Raw genomic sequence first — 19,404 nt, forward strand, 5'->3', positions numbered from 1 at the left:
CTGCATGCTAACTCTGTCACGGACAGGAAACGTTATCGTATCGCGGTAACGTGCGGTCAAGCCAGCCGTCGCTCTCATCTCCGTGGTCAAAACGGCCGACGCTACAACCGTAACTGTAACAAACGCTTATGATACTTACACATTTTGTTCAGCAAGATAATCTTCATGAATGATCACCGCTTTTATGATTTTTGAAGAATGAATGCAATCGCCAGAAGTAAAAAGCTAACGTTAGGCTATAAACGAGCTACTCCACGGTCACATGAGCGTGAGTATACACAACAAGGCTGTAAAGGAGGACGAGTCACCGCGATGATGTTTAGTAGTCTCATTTAGCCACTTGTTAGCAACCACCTTTTTTAAGACACGTTAAGGCTTCAAAATGTACAAGTGGGATATTTACTGACGTATTTTATATCGTAGAAGCTTGTGTTTAACCACAGATCTTATTTCAGGCATCTAACCCATTGACTTCGAGACATAAACCGGAAGTGCTGAAATGCTAACTCACTTTCTGTTTTTTAGACTCATTCCTGCACCACTCTATTACTTTGGTGAGCTTATCATTACCAATATAGCTGTTTGCTGGAACTACAAATATAACATACATATTCCTACAAACTGTATTTGTTCTTTGACCAATCGGGGTGGCAGATTTGATAAAACACTCATATATGTCATTTTGAGAATGGTCATGTGAGTCATTTTTAAAGAATATGCTTTACCCACAGATCTGAAATGTCATTTTAAACTGTGAATGACCCCACCTGCTCACCTCCACGTTTCTTTGTGCATTCAGAGGTGTTTTTCCGCAGTCACATGTGGGTCTCTGTCTCCATGTGTGTGTGTGTGTGTGCGCGTGAGTGCAGTCATTATCCTCAATGTCACACCGCATTGCAGTGCAGTAAAAACCTTTTGAGTAAGTGTCTGTTGTGTATTCAATCCAATAGTTTCAGGGCAGGCTTCCATTAGTTTGTGTTTCACTATCTGAGGGTAGCACTGACATTTTAAAGTGAGCTGATTATGGAGGGGTTTTTTGTGGCATCTTTAAACATGTCCTGTCAGTCTTATTTCTCTGTCCGTCTCACTCCACCTCAGTACGTCTGTCCTTGCCTTGTTAATTAAAATACTCATATTTTCCGCTCTTTTCCCCCTCTGCGACCAGATCTATTTCTCTCGCCCCGTGACCTCAAGTTTCCCCCTCTTCTTCTCCGTAACGCAGGAAATGGAAGGTTGTGCCATCAACAAGGGCTCCCAGCAGGGTAGAAAGATAAATTGGCTGAGAAAAGAGGCTCATTCGTCATAAGAGAAAAGTGCTGACATCTATGTTGTAACATATAATAAAGAGAGGGAGGGCTATTAAAGGTGAGGAGAAATGTACCGCGGTTCGGCATGACGGGAAGCAGGATCAAAAATGCTGTTGTAGATTATGAGTAAGTAACGTGTGTGTGTGTGTGTCTGTGGTTTGACGAGGGCACAAGGTATGCATGGATACTGCCAGCCAGCCGCATCAATTCACTATTAAAACATCCTTGAGCAGAGAAAAACCTGCTCATTGTCAGTTGATTTACAATGTCAGGTGATTTCTGTTCATACGCAATTACGTGCCATGTTCACACTCTAACTGGGAGTATCTCAATGATGCTTTTTCCCCCCGAACCTGTGATCTGATGCAAAGTTTTTTCACTAAATTGAGCCAGAATATTCCAAAAATCACATTCAGAGCCATACAGCCTACCTGCAACGTGAAAAACCCACTTGGATTTTGTCCGTGTTGCCATGACAACATGCAAATCTTAGCAGAATTTCCCAGAGATTGTTGTCAAAATGTTGTTTGCAGCAGTTCGGGCTGAGGAGCAACATGACAACTGTGGAAGGAACAAAATCAAAACGGCTCAGCTTGATTGGTATTCACCTCGGGTTGTCAAATCTCAAAGGAATCTGGAGAAGCACGGGAGTTAGAGGTGATATGATTCCTTTCGTTATTTATATACACGTGTGTAATGCCATTTTGTGGGTTTTTATGTAGGTATGCAATAAAAGAGTGTATCACGTCATAAACAACCATTAAGGACCTGCAGTGTGAACGCAGACTGTGTGGCTTGAAGTCCGACGCCCTTATCCCACCCTTCCTTTGTTCCAGCTTGTTGGCTTTGCCCTTCAGGTGGATATGTATTGCCCGTGGGTCTAACACACAGCCGCCCATTGTTCCCCTCATGCTTACGTTGATCACACATGCACACAAGACACGTACACACACACACACACACACACCACTGATGGTCAGCCAAAAACACCCAAAGCCACAAGCAGTGGAGCAGATCTGTCCCAGGCGGAGAGCTGGTTAAAGAGGGGGACCACACCCAGCTGTGGGAGTTCACGGTAGACTTGGGAACTAAAGGGAACTCCCATAGGAAGAATTAAGTCATTCCTATGTACAGGCCCTCTTATTTAAAAACAGAAGCAGGCTCCTGTTTAGAGAGACTGCCAGTAGAATATAGCAGCTGGTAAATGACGCAAAATAAGCAATGGGGTTTGTGAAATATTGTGGATAATCAGATTTGTGGAAGCTACTAGAAGTCGCAAGATTATTTTTGGCAGACTGGTTTGTTTATAGATAATTCTTAGACGGTTGTGTGGTACTGTGTATTTGAGTGTGTATATTCCCTCATTTGTGTTTTTTTTTAAGAAAGCCAACACACCCCCGGGTTTACGGCTACCTCGCTGAAGTGCTGTGTCTCTCACGCCTGTGGTGTCCACACTGGCAGCGTTTCTGCTGTGGCGCTGCTGCTGTTGTCAGCCCCTTTCTTTCTACATAGTGCTTGCCTTTCATAATGGCCATTTCATTTCATTATAAATGTGATTTATTATTTATTATTAATGAGAAAGTTTGTGACCCAGCCGCCATAATGAGATCAGTTGAGGAAATAACCAAGCACCGCCCACCAGCCAGAGCAAACTTTCTCATTTTACAGCTAAACAGGCATTACAGTAACAGAATACTGATTCATATTTGATCAGGGCTGCCTAGTTTGACAGTTTGATCAGAGTTTGCGAGTGATTGACATCCACCTCCGTTGAATGAACAGCCAATAGGAACGCTCTCTCTCTCTGAAATGACCTGTGATTGGCCAAAGTCTTCCGTCATGGGCTAGATTTTCTAAAGCCTGAAAACAGAGCTATGAGGAGGAGCAGAAGTCTCTCTCAGAACACTTGAATTACAATATGCTGAAAGGTTATTACGGATTTTTTTGCCCAATAATGCCAAAAACATTCTGCCACTGACACTTTAACATTCAATAACATTGCAAATGTCTCCACTGTGGGACTAATAAAAGATTATCTCATCTTATCTTCACATGATTCAAATTGAAATGTTTCTGTTTATCACTATGAAACAGGTCTGAAGGTTGAAAATTTTTAGAATACAAATCTGGAATCTAAGAGTACAATTGTGAACTTAATCTTTGTTAGGATAAAGAGGGGGTCTTTGGAAAATGTTCTCCTCTATAAGGTGTCCCTGGCCCCAAAATATTAGAGAACACTTTGCCCTAGAGACCGTGACACTTCTTAACACTTCATGCGACCAAAATGGTTTTGGCAACACAAAATCCGTAGAGCCCCTGGACCATCGCAAATAAGACTAGAAATTCACTTCTAATCCCTTGCATTTGGAATTCTACCCATCGCCAAGTATGCAGTCTAACATGCACTACCCGGGATTCTTCAATTCAGCATCACTGAATCCATTTCCTTGAAGCGGTGCACAGAACGTGGATATGAATACAGAAAAGCAGTGCAGGGAAAACCACAGAACCGTGCTGGAAATACAGACGGAAACCACCGAACCACCATAGATATCACGTTTTCTAAAGGTTATAAAACATCTTTTTAGTCAAATAGTACAGAATTGAGTAAGAAATGTCCTCTGATCATTTCTGTTTTATTGCATTCAGCATGTGGGTAGGTTGTTGGCTTCTTCCCGGCGCTGCCAGGACAGTGTGATTTTGGCAGCCGTTCTAAAACCATCTTAGTGTGTACATGTGATGAGAGCACTTGATCCGATGTGTTCTCTTAGTCAGCACCTTCTGCTCTGGCTTGTGCCTATTTCTCTCAAATTTGTCTCAAATACACTTCCATAATAAATTGGGCAAAAGAATTCTGCAAAGATGTGTTTCACAGTGCATCCCTCACTATACTATCTCTGTAAGGAAACTTTACACTATACCATTCACAGATCTTACCTTCAAGGACAGAGCAGCGTAACATATGTGAGCGGTTGCAGCAGTGTTTGTGTGTGTGAAAATTTGATTATGATGTTCAAGCAAATGCAAAAACATTCTCCGTCCTCTGTGTGTGTGCATGCTGCATAATGTTTAATTACCTTGTAGCAGTGCTGCCCTCTGCTGGACTGAAGTCAGCAGAACAAAAACACTGCCAGACGTTCACAAGGGGAGGACAAATATAGTGCACGGTGATGCAGCTTCTCTCTCCCTTGCATTTTTATACATATATACACACACACACACATCCATACACACAATCAATCACAGTACAATCACTCACACACACACACACACATAATTAAATGATGGATTAATTAAAATTGTCCCTGTGTATGCATGTGTGAGAAAAAGCTAGGTCACAGGGAGGGGGGAGCGTTTAATGGCTCTCAGGACACTGGCTAGCCTGTGTGTGTGTGTGTGTGTGTGTTTGCGGGGCTAGTGGTTACTGAGCCATTGGCCTAATTTTTGGCTGAAGACCGGGAGTCGAGGTTTACAGTCACGCACTCCTCTTGTCGCACGCAGTTGACTGACTTTCTGTCTCTCTTTCATCATCTTTCTCTTTCATAATCAACCTCTCTGACTTGATTCTTGTCCAGCCCGGTCTCTGCTGTCTTTTTCCTCATCACTTATGTCAAGTCAACTGTCCCTCCACTCCAGTCCTCAAAGACCATAGGACCCTAATATGACCACACACAAACTCACTCCAAAGCTCTAAAAGGCGCTCCCCTACTAATCTTCTCAAATGCAACCCCCCCTCTCTCTCTCTAAATCTTTGCCAAAACTCTGTTCACAAGATGAAGTTCAGGGAGTATTGCTTTAGGAACGGGACTTCCTCACAAGGCAATGGAACTCCACTCTTCGTCAGGACATTTTTCATCCGCTTTCAGGTTTAGGTATTCAGGGATCGCAGGACACTCATACTCATACCTACGTGTTTGTTTTCCACAATGATAACTGATCCGACGTGCAGCTGAAACACACAGGTCTTTAAGAGACTAAAAAATTCTCTTTTTTTTTTTATTTCATCAGCATCCGCGGGAATACTCCAAGGTTTGGTTTTTATACTCTTCTTCTGCTCCGGATGTCCGTTCAGTTCAGCCGATCAGACTGTTGTCAGGCTATTAAATAGGCGTTGTCAGTCCATATAAGCCCCATAGATGTGGGTCAATAGGGGCCTACTACACCCACTAGTATCATCTATTGACATGGTTGATCACTAGGGGTGTGACGATTCACTCAGCTCACGATACCATACGATACACGATATTGGGTTCACAATCTCGATACGATACGATATTATAACAATAATTCTAACAAAACTTGAATGATGAAAATATGTGACTGAAAAAGTAGTCTTTTATTCAAAGGACACAAAATGCAAAACAATGCTGTTGTTTGCCCTATAGTTAAATTTTTTATTAAATTGTAATGTGTTATAACTAGTAACATGGTATAGCCCAGGGGTCAGCAACCTGCGGCCCTTTAGTCCCTCTCCAGTGGCTCCCTGTAGATTTTTGAAAATGGAAATGAATAACTGTGTTTTGTTTACATTTTCATTTTTATTAATCATTGTTGGAGGTCTATGGTACGACGGTACGACGGAGTGTTAGGGCCACTTTGAGGAAAAAAAATAAATCTGAGATTTCGAGAATAAAGTCCTTATATTATGAAAATAAAGTCATAGGTTTACGAGAAAAAAAGTCGGAATATGAAAATAAAGTCCTGAAATTATAAAGTAGTAATTTAACGTGTTATTTTCTTTTTTTCTCGTAAAGTTATGACTGTATTCTCGTAATATTGCGACTTTTTTTCTCCTAAAGTTATGACTTTATTCTCGTAATATTACGACTTTTTTTCTCGTAAAGTTATGACTTTATTCTCGTAATATTACGACTTTTTTTCTCGTAAAGTTATGACTTTATTCTCGTAATATTACGACTTTTTTTCTCGTAAAGTTATGACTTTATTCTCGTAATATTACGACTTTTTTTCTCCTAAAGTTATGACTTTATTCTCGTAATATTACGACTTTTTTTCTCGTAAAGTTATGACTTTATTCTTTTGATATTACGACTTTTTTCTCGTAATATTATGACTTTATTCTTTTGATATTACGACTTTTTTCTCGTAATATTATGACTTTATTCTGTAAATCTCCAATTTTTTTCCCCTCAATATGGCCTTAATACTCCGTAGTACATTTGCACTTTGGCCCTCACTGCATCAGACTTATATACTATATGCTTAGACTATAAACTGTGTTACCTTCATCACAATGCTCAAATGTTTTGCTGCTCCAGACAGATTGCTTTTTTTTGCCTAAAATAGCTCTTTTGGTAGTAAAGATTGCTGACCTCTGGTATAGCCTAATCATCAATAGACGTCTTCCATGCTAATTTCACCTGACTCCATTATTGTCTGGCTGCAAATCAGCTGCAAATGTACTAACCACACCAGCACTAGGGATGTGACGGTGTGTAAATCTAAAGAGGTTGTAGTTTTATCGCCTAAAGCCTGACAGTTTGTGGCCCTCGGTGGGCATTCGTCGGTCTAGTTTTTTCAATGTGTCCTGCACTGTCAGCTCTAGTCTGCCTGTTTTTGAGACGATTCAGCGTGTTGAAGCGGCGGCGACGGCAGCCGTCAGTCAGAGAAATCACCCTGATTGGCGGAAGAATCAGTGCACGAGAAGAGAAACGGAAGTGAGGAAAGCAAGCCAACGAGTAAAGTCAAAAGAAAAAACACAGAAGGCTCTTCTCATTTTTCATCTTCATCTCATCTGATCATTCAAAACATACGGATGTTTTCACAACCACATGGCCGTCTGGAATGAAGCTAAGTGGTGAGTGAGAGCGGTGTGAAAATAGTCGTGTAAACGCCGCTTTGTTTCATGTACGTATCAAAACAACGGCTTGTATATCCGCCGTCCTCGGTCTTCTGGTTTCCCTTTTTGAATGACGAATACAGACTACCGCCGCCTGCTGGTAGGGAGAGTTATTTCATCTCACACAGTCACAGATCGTACGTACGTGGTAGTTGGCCGCCGGCTGTAGTCTTTGTGGTGTTTTCAAGTGCAACGTCAGGCAAAGGTGACGTGAGGCGACGCAACTGGTGGCCTTCGTCGCCGCTTGGTTTGTGATGTCTGGTTGGTGTGTCTGGGCCTTAACTGTCATACCATTTTGTTGACTAATCGATCAGTTGATTTAATCGACAGATCTGTGAAACTGAGTTTCTCCACATACAGCAAAAAGCATCACTTTAAATCTTGTGTTTACCAGAGATGTGCTCATAAGTTACTTGGAAGTAAGTCATTCAACATGAAGAAAGCATTAAAAAATAACATATCGGACTAAAACCAAAGCGGCCAATTAGTCGACTAATGGAAGAAGAGGAGGCAGCCCTAAAACTACTAGCCTGATTTTCATGTAACATGGAGGAAGGGTGGAGCATGGGCTAAGTTAGAACCCATTACATTTTGGAGCGGATCCGAATCACGGGGCGGATACACGCATCATTTTTCACTTAAGGAAACGGCATTGGCGAAGGTCTGCGCATTCCGAGTGCCTTTCTAGTTCCAGTATATTTCTGTGCATTTCTTTATTACATCGTCTGTGGTAGTTTAACACAAGTTAGGAGGTGGAATCTTCCAAGCCAGTACTAGTGAAGCACGATTTAACCAGCTAATACTGAGCTCTTACAATTCTGCATCCCTGAAAGTGGCTTGAAAATTAAAAAAAAGCTGTTCCCACTGAGTCTATTTTTAGAGCTTGGTTCTTTTTAGTTGACGGTGAGCACATCTACGGTATGAACCAACAGATGGGCTCACCACAGTAGCCTGGACCGCTCGCCTGTGAAACAGTTTAAGAGGTTGTTTTTGTCAATGGTTGTGTTTCTCAGTCTAACCACTGCGGAGGCCACCAGGAGTCGAGCTGTTATTTGAAGTCTGGAACGCCTTTAAAAGTCAGGCTGGGTAACCACAGCCTCTTTCCTCTTTCAGGATGTGTCGAAAATGCCAAGAGAGAGAGAGGAGTGGGTAAAATCTCTGCCTGTGGATGAACAACATGTGCCTCTGTGGGGCATGCGAGGCTATTCTCCCATGTCTGCATGTCTTTTGCTCTATAAATTAAAACACTAAAGGAAGTGGACTGACTTTAGTCTCTTTCTCAGAAAAACAAAGCAAAACAAAAACAAGGCAGTTGTGGTGAGACTTGGCCAGCCAATAGTTATCGTTGGCTTCCACACAGAAGCATGAATGAATTCACATCTGGAGAACCCCACAACTCTTATCCCAAATCTTTTGGCTGGCTCTTTTTTTTTTTGCTCAAACCATCTGCCTTTTTTTTTATAGTCATTTTTTTTTTCCTCTCCGTTCGACCATTTCTCAGTCGCTGTCTCGTTTTCTTCTTTCTGCCTTTCTCTCTCTCTCTTTCTGCTCAGTTTAACTACATGTGCTTAATTGGCAAACCTCTACCCAAAAGTCTCTCAATTTGTTTTTTTGAGAACGTTTTATATATGGAGCAGTGGGAGGAGAGCTGTGGTGGAGTCGGGCAGCAGTGAAGACAGCCTTGTTGACCTTAAACGACCCTCAGAGGTTCCAAATCCTACTTTTGGATCAAGACAACCCTTCTTTTCTTTTTTTATAGGAAGATTACTCCTCACCTCATCTTACCTTTCCTCATAGCTTCATCTCCCACTCTTCGTTTCCTGGTTCTTTATCTTACGTTCTCACTCAGGGGTTTTCTCGATATCCTCCCCTCTTATTTCTTTTACTCTTCTCGAGCTTTTATGTCTCTATTTCTTCTCCCCCTCCTCGTCTCTGCTGTATCTACCAGTAAGGCTTTGGAGCTTTAAAGGTCCCATATCGTGCTCATTTTCAGGTTCATACTTTTATTTTGGGTTTCTACTAGAACATGCTGTAATGTTAACTTTATTTTCCTCATACTGTCTGCCTGAATATACCTGTATTTACCCTCTGTCTGAAATGCTCTGTTTTAGTGCATTTCAACGGAATTGCGTTGCTGGGCAACAGTTTGGGATCATGTTTACTTCCTGTCAGCTGATGTAATTTACATACACTGCAACAGGAAATAAACTGGGACACGTTTAGAATGTTTACGTTTAAAATCGCGTAATGGTCTAAATATTGTATATTTGTGACATCACAAATGGACAGAAATCCTAACAGCTTGTTTCAATCAGCATTGTTTTCACAATTTCTGAATACGGGCTGTTTGTAATTCTCCATATATTGAGCGTTTTGATAGTTTAACAGTATTTATATAACACTTAAACCTACTTTATAATATAAAAGTCTCACTTTTTAACAATATGGGACCTTTAAGGTCTTTTTTCTGTTATGTTTGGTCTGTGAGCTTCAAGTAATTTTTCCACTTGCATTTTTGGAGGGTTCATGTGCAGAAATCAGATTCGGAATTGCAATATTTATAAAGTATAATACTAGTAAAAAAAAGTCCATCTTCGTTGCACTGGTAAAGGAAGATATTTATCTTACCTAGTCATGAACAACAACAGGGGTTTGTGCTTTAAAAACTCTTTGGTTGCCTTGTCTGAATGTCTAGAATCATCCTCTTGCTATGGTACATCTTCCAAAAACGGAGGGACTTAGTAGAAAAAGGGCAACAAGTCTGCCAATATAGATGTAGACACCTTCTTATACCCTCAAACCCTTCTAATACCACCCTAACTCATAGTCACTGACTACGTTTACATGCACAAATTATCATGTCCTAACTCTGAATAAGACAATATTCCTACTTGGGATATTTACAAATAATCAAAAACCTGTTGATATCCAAGTCTTTCATAATGTTTAAAAGTAGGTGTGTTTCTCCCTCCGACCAGAAATGTGGGCTTTTCTTTTGGGCATGCATCTCTGCAAACTGTCGGCTAGTTTGTTTGTGTTTGAGCCAGCCCTGAACAGGCAAGAGGCCGTGTATCACAAACTGTGGTAAAAACTCCAAATTGAGACGCATATTCCGAATGCACTGCTCCAAAGAATGCTCCTAAAACCTGAATAATATCGGCATATCCCACATGTCTTAAAGGTCCCATATTGTAAAAAGTGAGATTGTCATGTCTGTTATAGTATAAAGCAGGTTTAAGTGTTTTATAGATACTGTGAAAGTATTGAAACGTTCAATATACAGAGAAATATGCACAGCCCGTATTCAGAAATTGTGCATTTGAAACAAGCCATCAGGATTTCTGTCCATTTGTGATGTCATAAATATACAATATTTAGACCATTACACGGTTTTAAACGTAAACATTCTTAATGTGTCCCAGTTTATTTCCTGTTCCAGTGGATGTAAATGACATCAGCTGACAGGAAGTAAACATGGACCCAAACTGTTGCCTAGCAACGCAATTCCGTTGAAATGCACTAAAACGGAGCGTTTCAGACAGAGGGTAAATACAGGCATATTCAGGCAGACTGTATGAGGAAAATAAAGCTGTTTTTTTTAACATTACAGCATGTAAACATGTTCTAGTAGAAACACAAAATATAAGTATGAACCTGACAATGAGCACGATATGGGACCTTTAATCGGCAAATGCTCCATTCAGAATAAGGCCTAATTTAGAATATTCAAACAGAATATGCTGTTTGCATGACGCCTATCAAATTTCGAATATTGTCATATTCGGAATAATAGTGGAATATTAGTGTGCATGGAAACTTAGTCACTGTTTTATTTAAAAGCCAGTGTTGTAAAGCAGTGGTTACAACCTTTTTCCTTGAATCTAATTCTACAAATAGTATAATGCTGATAATATTAGTGTAGCCTGATCTTTATCTGAAACTGTACACAGATACTAGGTTTAAACTGAATATGGCCTACTAAGAAGCTAAAAAAATATCTTTTTAAATAAGTTTATCTTCAGACTTTGGTATAAACGATTTAGTAAATGTGTTACTATGATTTTAGTTATAAATGTGCAAATCTAATTTTGACAACTTCAGAGCAGACAAATCCTCGTGCAATCCCTATGATCTTTGGCGCCACCCTGAGGGGGGCCCGGACCCCAGGTTGGGAACCACTGTTATAAAGTATAGCCAAAACAAGGAAATCATATATAGTGTTACGGTACACGCTCACATTTGCTCCATGTTACATGTGCATCCGTGTGGCATGCTGCAGACTGCAGCGGTATTAATCTAACATGAATATGTATCTAGTCTAAAATTCCAGTTGGATGGTCAAATAGTGAATGTTATAGAACTTAGAAGTCTCTTTGGTTAGTCGAAGGGACATTGAAAGCTTTGTCAGTTGGGGTTATTCTGATGTCTGGAACTTTTGTTTTCATTTAGCCTGTTTATTTTCCAGAGAAATCATTTTAGTAATGTGTTTGTTTGGTCTGGTTCAGATCAGTGTAACGACTGGCCACATAAACCACCACATCACATTTCTTAATAAGGGCCTTGTTTTTTGCCAAATGCTGTGCTTGCAGGGAAGCACTGTAGCACTTTATATTATATTGCAATGAATTAATTAGAAGGGAAAAAAAATCAGTTTTCCAGCTAAATTAATAGATCCAGTAACGCTCAGTGGAAAAACCTGCATACCGTCCCTTCAGACAATGGCTGCGACGGGCCAGAAACACCAGCTTTTGGAACGATTCAGCCAGTTCATGGCTGGCAAAGATCGTCTGTTGTGGAAAGCTGGCTTAATATTCACCACTAATGGAGGGTTAATCTAGTGTGTGTACCTTTACTTGCCCTCTGTATCCATCCACTAACTTGGTTGCACCCTTTGTACTGTCAGTAATCCAGATCTTTGACAGTAACTCGGCTGTTTACTTACTTGGAACATCTTCTCTTTCTTTCCATCAGGTTTTCTTTCCGATCGCAGACTACACAACAGAGCCAAAGGTGAGTGTTTTATCTCTCTACTTTTTCCATTTCTGTTGTTGCACTCACTTTTCTTGTTTCGTTCTGTCTTTGTCTACATTGGTTGAAGTGGCTAAATGAAGGCTTTTAGTGCACCATTTGTCAACAAAACGAGCATGTCTTTTAAGTTCCCATATTGTAAAAAGTGAGATTTTCAGGTCTTTTACATTATAAAGCAGGTTTAAGTGCTATATAAATACTATTAAACTATCAAAACGCTCAATATACAGAGAAATACACACAGCCCGTATTCAGAAATTGTGCGTTTGAAACAAGCCGTTAGGATTTCTGTCCATTTGTGATGTCACAAATATGCAACATTTAGACCAATCGCGCGGTTTTAAACGTAAACATTCTAAATGTGTCCCAGTTTATTTCCTGTTGCAGTTGACATCAGCTGACAGGAAGTAATCATGGACCCAAGCTGTTGCCTAGCAATGCAATTCTGTTGAAATGCACTAAAACAGAGTATTTCAGACAGAGGGTAAACACAGGTATATTCAGGCAGACAGTACAAGGAAAATAATGTGTTTTTTGAAAATTACAGCATGTAAACATGTTCTAGTAGAAACCCAAAATAAAAGTATGAACCTGAAAATGAGCATGATATGGGACCTTTAAAGCGATGGTAGTCAGAATGTTTTTGGCATCATTCATGTTTTCTGAGGGAAAACTAGACTTCTGCACCTGCACCACCTGATTTTGTTCACATTCCCTGTCTCATGCACTACTGTCAGGATATAGTGACCGTTTTTATAAAAATAGTGGGGGTTTTTTAATCATATTTGCTCCAATACGACCCACTGCTGCTTTAATAACAATTCTCAGCCAGCCACAATAATCATCAGCTTAAGCATTAGTGAGTCCTCGGTGGCTTGGAAGATGTGGTTTCATCACAGGTGTAATTGCAGAGGATCACCACTAGAGGTAGGCAGAGTGCTTCTTTTCTGAGATGCCTCTCATCCCTTTCACTCCCGGTGAGGTACGTCAGTAGAGAGGGAATACAAGCATGATACATATAAAAATCTTAAAGTTGGAGTAAAAGGGTGAGGTGAAAACTGATTCCAACATTGCAAGGGTGATTTAATTTACATTTTTATATTAGCAGGTTTGAATGTCACATGTGTGTACGTAGTGAATGTGTGAGCATATTGGAGTTGCGTTTTGACCTGGGATGTGAGAGGTTTTTTGCTTATCGGACACGTCCGTGACTTTGAGAGTTCGATTCCCTGCGTTAATTCCCACCCGAGCCTCCCTCCTCTGCTAGTCCCCTCCCTTTTTTTTCACACCCTACCCCATCTCCTCCCCCTCTCTGACTACTGATAGGGCAGACATGAAGTCAACAGAGGAGAGAAACGGCGAGGGGGAGGAGGAAAGGGAGGGAAGAAGGGAGGGAGGGAACGAGAGTTTCGGATACGAGGGAGTAGAAAGAAAGAAACGCTGCAGGTGTGTGGAGTTCTGAATATCATTACAGCTTGACGGCACACACACACCGGACGAGCGTGAAGGACAGGTAGACCATGTGTTCACGGTGAGATCCCAGCAGATCTGCTCCAGGTTAGTCTAGTGCTGCAAAGAGAGCTGTTTAGTTGATTTTGCTAACAGTGGTTAAGTGCTGACCAAGCCATGGCCCTTCTTACCAACGGAGCGCAGAATCTGGGCTCCTATTACTGCCTGATCCGACGCAGGTTCAAGAGGAGGCGCAAGAAACGCTCCGAACGCAAAGGTAAACCCCCTCGCAGCAGCAGAGATGTGATGCCAAGCTGACTGGTTGGAGACTTCTTTTTTTTTCCATGTTTGATAACCGGCAAGAGAGGAGAGCTGCTCTCTTGCTGTTTTAAAACAATTAGTTTCTGTGAAGTTTGAAGTTGTCAACAGCATCAGCAGACTGCTCTGGAATCTGTTCTTTACACTGACGCACAGTATGTGTTCCTTTTTGTTGTGGTTAGTAAACCTGCTCAGCAGTCAGTTTGTTTTCTGTTTTCTGTGGTGGTTTACATGTGGAGACGTCTCATCGGTTGCAATTTGAAGTTGTGTTTATTTGCATTGAAAATGTGTCTTGTCAAAATTAACTTTTTATTAGGGATGCCCGGTCCGACTTTTTCAGTCCCGATACTGATACTTGGGTATCGGCCGATACCGAGTACCGATCCGATACCAGTGTTTAATAAATAAGCTGTATGCCTCACTGTGGAAGTCAGTGGGATCATTCTGTTATGTGTAAGACAACATCAGGCTTGACTTACTTTCCTAACTTTGTAAAAGAAAATGTAACAAATAAATACATAAGTATAAATTTACCAAATTGTTATTTATTATTAAAATAATAACTCGTACACCAACAACTTGGTAAAAAAATCTTAAAAATGAACAGGAATTACAATTCAAGTGTAAACCTTTTTAATGCAGCAACAATTTGGTCAAAAAATTAAATTAAAATTCCAGTATATAATGTATATAGTATATAAATATAGAATTGAATTGAATAGGTCAGCCACGCTGTCACCGATATCCGATCTAGTATCGGTATCGGTGCATCCCTACTTTTTTTATCTCGCAATAATATCAAGAAGACAATCGTTACAAAGGACGTCACGCTTGACCCAAGTCACCGCTGATCCCTCCAAATAAAGGTCAACATATGGTTTAAATGTGATTTCTCAATTGTGCTAATATTTGTCAGCTTCGTCTTCTATTTAAATTTATTATATTTATAACCATTGAAACATAAATTCTAGATATTTAATCCCCTGTTAGTTGACGGTCCAATCACTAAATTATTAACCATATGAACTGCATGTGTATTCACATATATAATTGGAGAAATATACCTATATATATACATATATATATATATATATATATATATATATATATATATATATATATATATGTATATATATAATTATACCTATGATTAAATTTTAGCACGTTATTAACAGGAGACAGTAGAGGACAGGAAATATTGAGAGGGGGGTGGGGGGGAGATGGGGATGGCCGGATTCTAACCGTGGTCATAACAAGTACTCTATGGATGTGTGTCTTAACCAGTAGAATACCATCAGAAAACATCTACAACTAGTGTTCGCATGGGGACTAAAAAAAGCTTCGTCTTCTGTTTTTCCATGATGTGACTATCCTCTTGTTTATATTATGTATTATCATACGGTAGATATATACATAGGTAGAGCAGGTCGTCCACTAATTGGAAGCTCGGAGGTTCGATCCCCGGCTCCTCCTGTGACATGTCGAAGTGTCCTTGAGCAAGGCACTTAACCCCTAAATTGCTCCCGATGTCTGAGCCGTCGGTGTGTGAATGGGTGAATGTTGACATGTAGTGTAAAGCGCTTTGAGTGGTCGGAAGACTAGAAAAGATCTATATAAATGCAAGTCCAAGTCCATATTTCGGCCACATATTTCCATTCTATATTCAGTGTCAATGGAAGCCTAAATTTAAAAAAAAAAAAAAAAAATGAGATATACTCATCTGTTTTGATTAAACACACGTGTGTATGTTTATGAATGTTTTGAAGGATCAGCATGATTGTAGATCTATTGAGTAGAGTGGATCTCTCTCTCTCTCTCTCTCTCTGAGTGAGACAGGTCGGTGTCTCTGTGTAATAGAAGAAGTCGGGTGACGGGAGCCCCACAGAGGCTCTAAGCTTTTCTCTCCTGAGCTTGCTGCTCTGCTCAGGGGGATTAGCCTAACAGCAAAGGTAGTAATTACTTAGGTGGCCACAGCTCACTGGCAGTATTAGCCATGTCTCAGCCACTTGCTTTGACACCCACCACCCTCCAAACTCCCCCCCACCACCACCACCACCGCCTCCATCCTCGCCGAGCCGAGTCCATTCATCCAAGTAAATCCACCACTGCTGATGCTGCATTTCCAGTTCCCCCCCCAACGACTCGCACTGGAGCCCCGCTCACTCAGAGACTGACTACGTCCATCAGCATTACACAGGTCTGATTCCCGGCCTTTTCACTCTCCCCCTTATCACCAGAGGAATGAAAGTGGCACTTTTTTTTCACCACACTGAGAGAAGCGATGACTAAGCAGGACTTTGAGCCAATGTTGCTCTACTCGCTCCTCTCGGTCAGCTTTAATGCCCCCCGCGCCGGAAGCCTCCTGATAAGTTGCTTAGTGCTTTAGCTTTAGTGCCCATCGGGGTTAGCAGCTAACGCTAACGCCGTGAGGACGAGGTCACAGGCTTACTTAAGACAATCATAATGTGACACTGACTCGAGAAAATCTCGTTGCTCGGTTTCCTTGTCGGTGAGGTCACAGTCGGCGCCGCTAGACTGGGTAGTCCATTACAGTAAGTGCAGATTAGCGTCTTCCACAAGGACACTTCAACGTGTCGATACAGGGGTTGACCCGGGTGAGCTGAGTTTGAGCCATCAAACACTGATCCACACTGCTTGTGTCATACACTGAACACAAATCCTAATGTGTGCATGCTTCTATTAGGACTGCACAATTATGGCCGAAATGATAATCACGATTATTTATTACGATCGTTCATAGATTTTAGGGACAAAATATTTGTTTTTACATTTAAAGGACCCATATTGTAAAAAATTAGGTTTTCAGGTCTTTTACATTATAAAGCAGGGTTAAGTGCTTTATACATACTGCTAAACTATCGAAACGCTCAATATACAAAGAAATACGCTCAGCCCGTATTCAGAAATTGTGCAATATTTAGACCATTACACGGTTTTAAACATAAACATTCTAAATGTGTCCTAGTTTATTTCCTGTTGCAGTGGATGTAAATAACATCATCTGACAGGAAGTAAACATGGACCCAAACTGTTGCCCAGCAACGCAATTCCATTGCAATTTCATTGCAATTCCGTTGAAATGCACTAAAATGGAGTGTTTCAGACAGGGTAAATACAGGTAAATTCAGGCAGACAGTAGGAAAAGAAAGTGTTTTTTGAACATTAAAGCATGTAAACATGTTCTAGTAGAAACACAAAATACAAGTATGAGCCTGAAAATGAGCACGATATGGGACCTTTAAAAAAACAGAGCGCTGCTTTCACTTCCATCTTGTGTTTCATTCCAACCGTCAAAAACAAATTCTGATGATAAATAATATAAAAAATAATAAGATAAAATCAATAAATGATTGCATTTTATATATTATATCTATTTTAAATATTTATTTGATTAAAAAAAAATCTTGGCATTATTAGTTTTAATGATGTATTTCAAGCTGCTCAGAGCAAGTGTTAGGAAGTTTTCATATTTCCCTCTCTATTATCTATTTTATATTGCTGTGAAAACGTGTCCTTCAAACAACTGCATTTGTTCAAGTTTCTCACCCAAAACTACATTTTACAAGATTACATTTGAACGCATCATGATAGGGTCATAATTTGCCATCGCAAGTAGATCGATTTTTGCAGCAGAGTTTTCTATGAGCGGAGAACGCATTTTAAAGGTCCCATATTTTAAAAAAGGAGATTTTCAGGTATTGTACATTATACTAAAGCAGGTTTAAGTGGTATAAAAAATACTGTTAAACTATCAAAACGCTCAATATACGGAAAAACACACAGCCTGTATTTAGAAATTGTGCATTTGAAACAAGCCGTTAGGATTTCTGTCCATTTGTGATGTCACAAATTTACACTATTTAGACAATTTCAGTTTTAAATGTAAACATTCTAAATGAGTCCCAGTTTATTTCCTGTTGCAGTGTTTGTAAATAACAGCAGCTGACAAGAAGTAAACATGGACCCACACTGTTGCCTAGCAACGCAATTCCATTGCAATTCCGTTGAAATGCACTAAAACGGAGCGTTTCAGGCAGAGGGTAAATACAGGTATATTCAGGCTGACAGTATGAGGAAAATAAAGATTTTTTTTAACATTACAGCATGTAAACATGTTCTAGTAGAAACACAAAATACAAGTATCAACCTGAAAATGAGCACAATATGGGACCTTTAAACATCGATATCGCAGTCGATCATGTTCATATAATTGTGGGAAGCCAAAACCGCGATTGTGATTAATATTCAACTAATGTGCATCTGTAGCTTCTATAGTACTTGTTCCGCCCCACTGACAGAGCTCACTTTGATGAAATGCTATGTTAATTCAGCTCAGTTGGAAAGTGTGCATGTGTCTGCTGTTGTATGACACATTTGAACACAAAGAGGACATTACCCTTAGGCTGCGTGTGCAATTTGTCGTATGCGTTTCATTCAAACTTCCAGTAATTACCCGAATAATGTGACTACTTAGCTGGTGACACATACAAAAGGAGTTCAATCATTCTTTACCCTGTTTAGGAACATTTAAGGGCCCTGAACACAGCACAGGTGTTTTCAATTATTTTGGTTAATTAGACCAGGTTGAAGGTTTGTTGAGCAATGTTGGGAATTATGTAGGGCTGTCAATCAATTGAAATATATATTCCGATTAATTGCATGATTTTGCATGATTAATTAAGATTAATCGCAAATTAATAGCACATTTTTATCTGTTAAAAATGTAACTTAAAGGGAGAGTATTTAAACCTTTTTAATGCAGCAACAAATTGGTCAAAATTTAAACAGGAATTAAAATTCTATAAAAGTATATAATGTATAGAGTATATAAACAGAATTAAATTGAATAGATCAGCCCCATTGTCTCCAATATCCTATCCAGGATCAGTATCGGTGCATCACTACTTAGCTGCTTCAGTTTCAAGGTCCTGGTATTGTTCACGCTGGCTTACTGTCATTAAAGGTCCCATATCGTGCTCATTTTCAGGTTCATACTTGTATTTTGTGTTTCTACTAGAACATGTTTGCATGCTGTAATGTTCAAAAAACACTTTATTTTCCTCATGCTGTCAGCCTGAATATGCCTGTATTCACCCTCTGTCTGAAACGCTCTGTTTTAGCGCATTTCGACGGAATTGCGACAGAATTGCAACAGAATTGCGATACTACGCAACAGATTGGGTCCATGTTTACTTCCTGTCAGCTGATGTTATTTACATACACTGCAACAGGAAATAAACTGGGAAACATTTAGAATATATATGTTTAAATCTGTGTAAAGAGTCTAAATATTGTATATTTTTTGACATCACAAATGGACAGAAATCCTGACAGTTTGTTTCAAATGCAGAGTTTCTGAATACGGGCTGTGTGTATTTCCCCATGGATTGAGCGTTTCGATACTTTCACAGTATTTATACA

General features: G+C 40.0%; 1 protein-coding gene across 3 annotated transcripts in view; it reads left to right on the forward strand.

Annotated features, from left to right (window-relative positions):
• adarb1b (adenosine deaminase RNA specific B1b) overlaps window positions 1-19,404 on the forward strand; it is a 181,409-nt gene that overhangs the window by 105,298 nt on the left and 56,707 nt on the right. For 2 of the 3 annotated variants that reach the window (XM_037789130.1, XM_037789129.1), the window contains one exon: window positions 12,139-12,177. Coding sequence is in view for 1 of the 3 variants with exons in the window: in XM_037789128.1 (XP_037645056.1) it covers window positions 13,822-13,921 (100 nt within the window). In the remaining 2 variants the exon portion in view is untranslated. Of the gene's footprint in view, window positions 1-12,138; window positions 12,178-13,582; window positions 13,922-19,404 lie in introns of those variants that run through there. The other variant, XM_037789128.1, reaches the window with a different exon arrangement.

The sequence above is a fragment of the Sebastes umbrosus genome, chromosome 13, assembly GCF_015220745.1.
Source record: "Sebastes umbrosus isolate fSebUmb1 chromosome 13, fSebUmb1.pri, whole genome shotgun sequence".
NCBI classification, from domain to species: Eukaryota; Metazoa; Chordata; class Actinopteri; order Perciformes; family Sebastidae; genus Sebastes; species Sebastes umbrosus.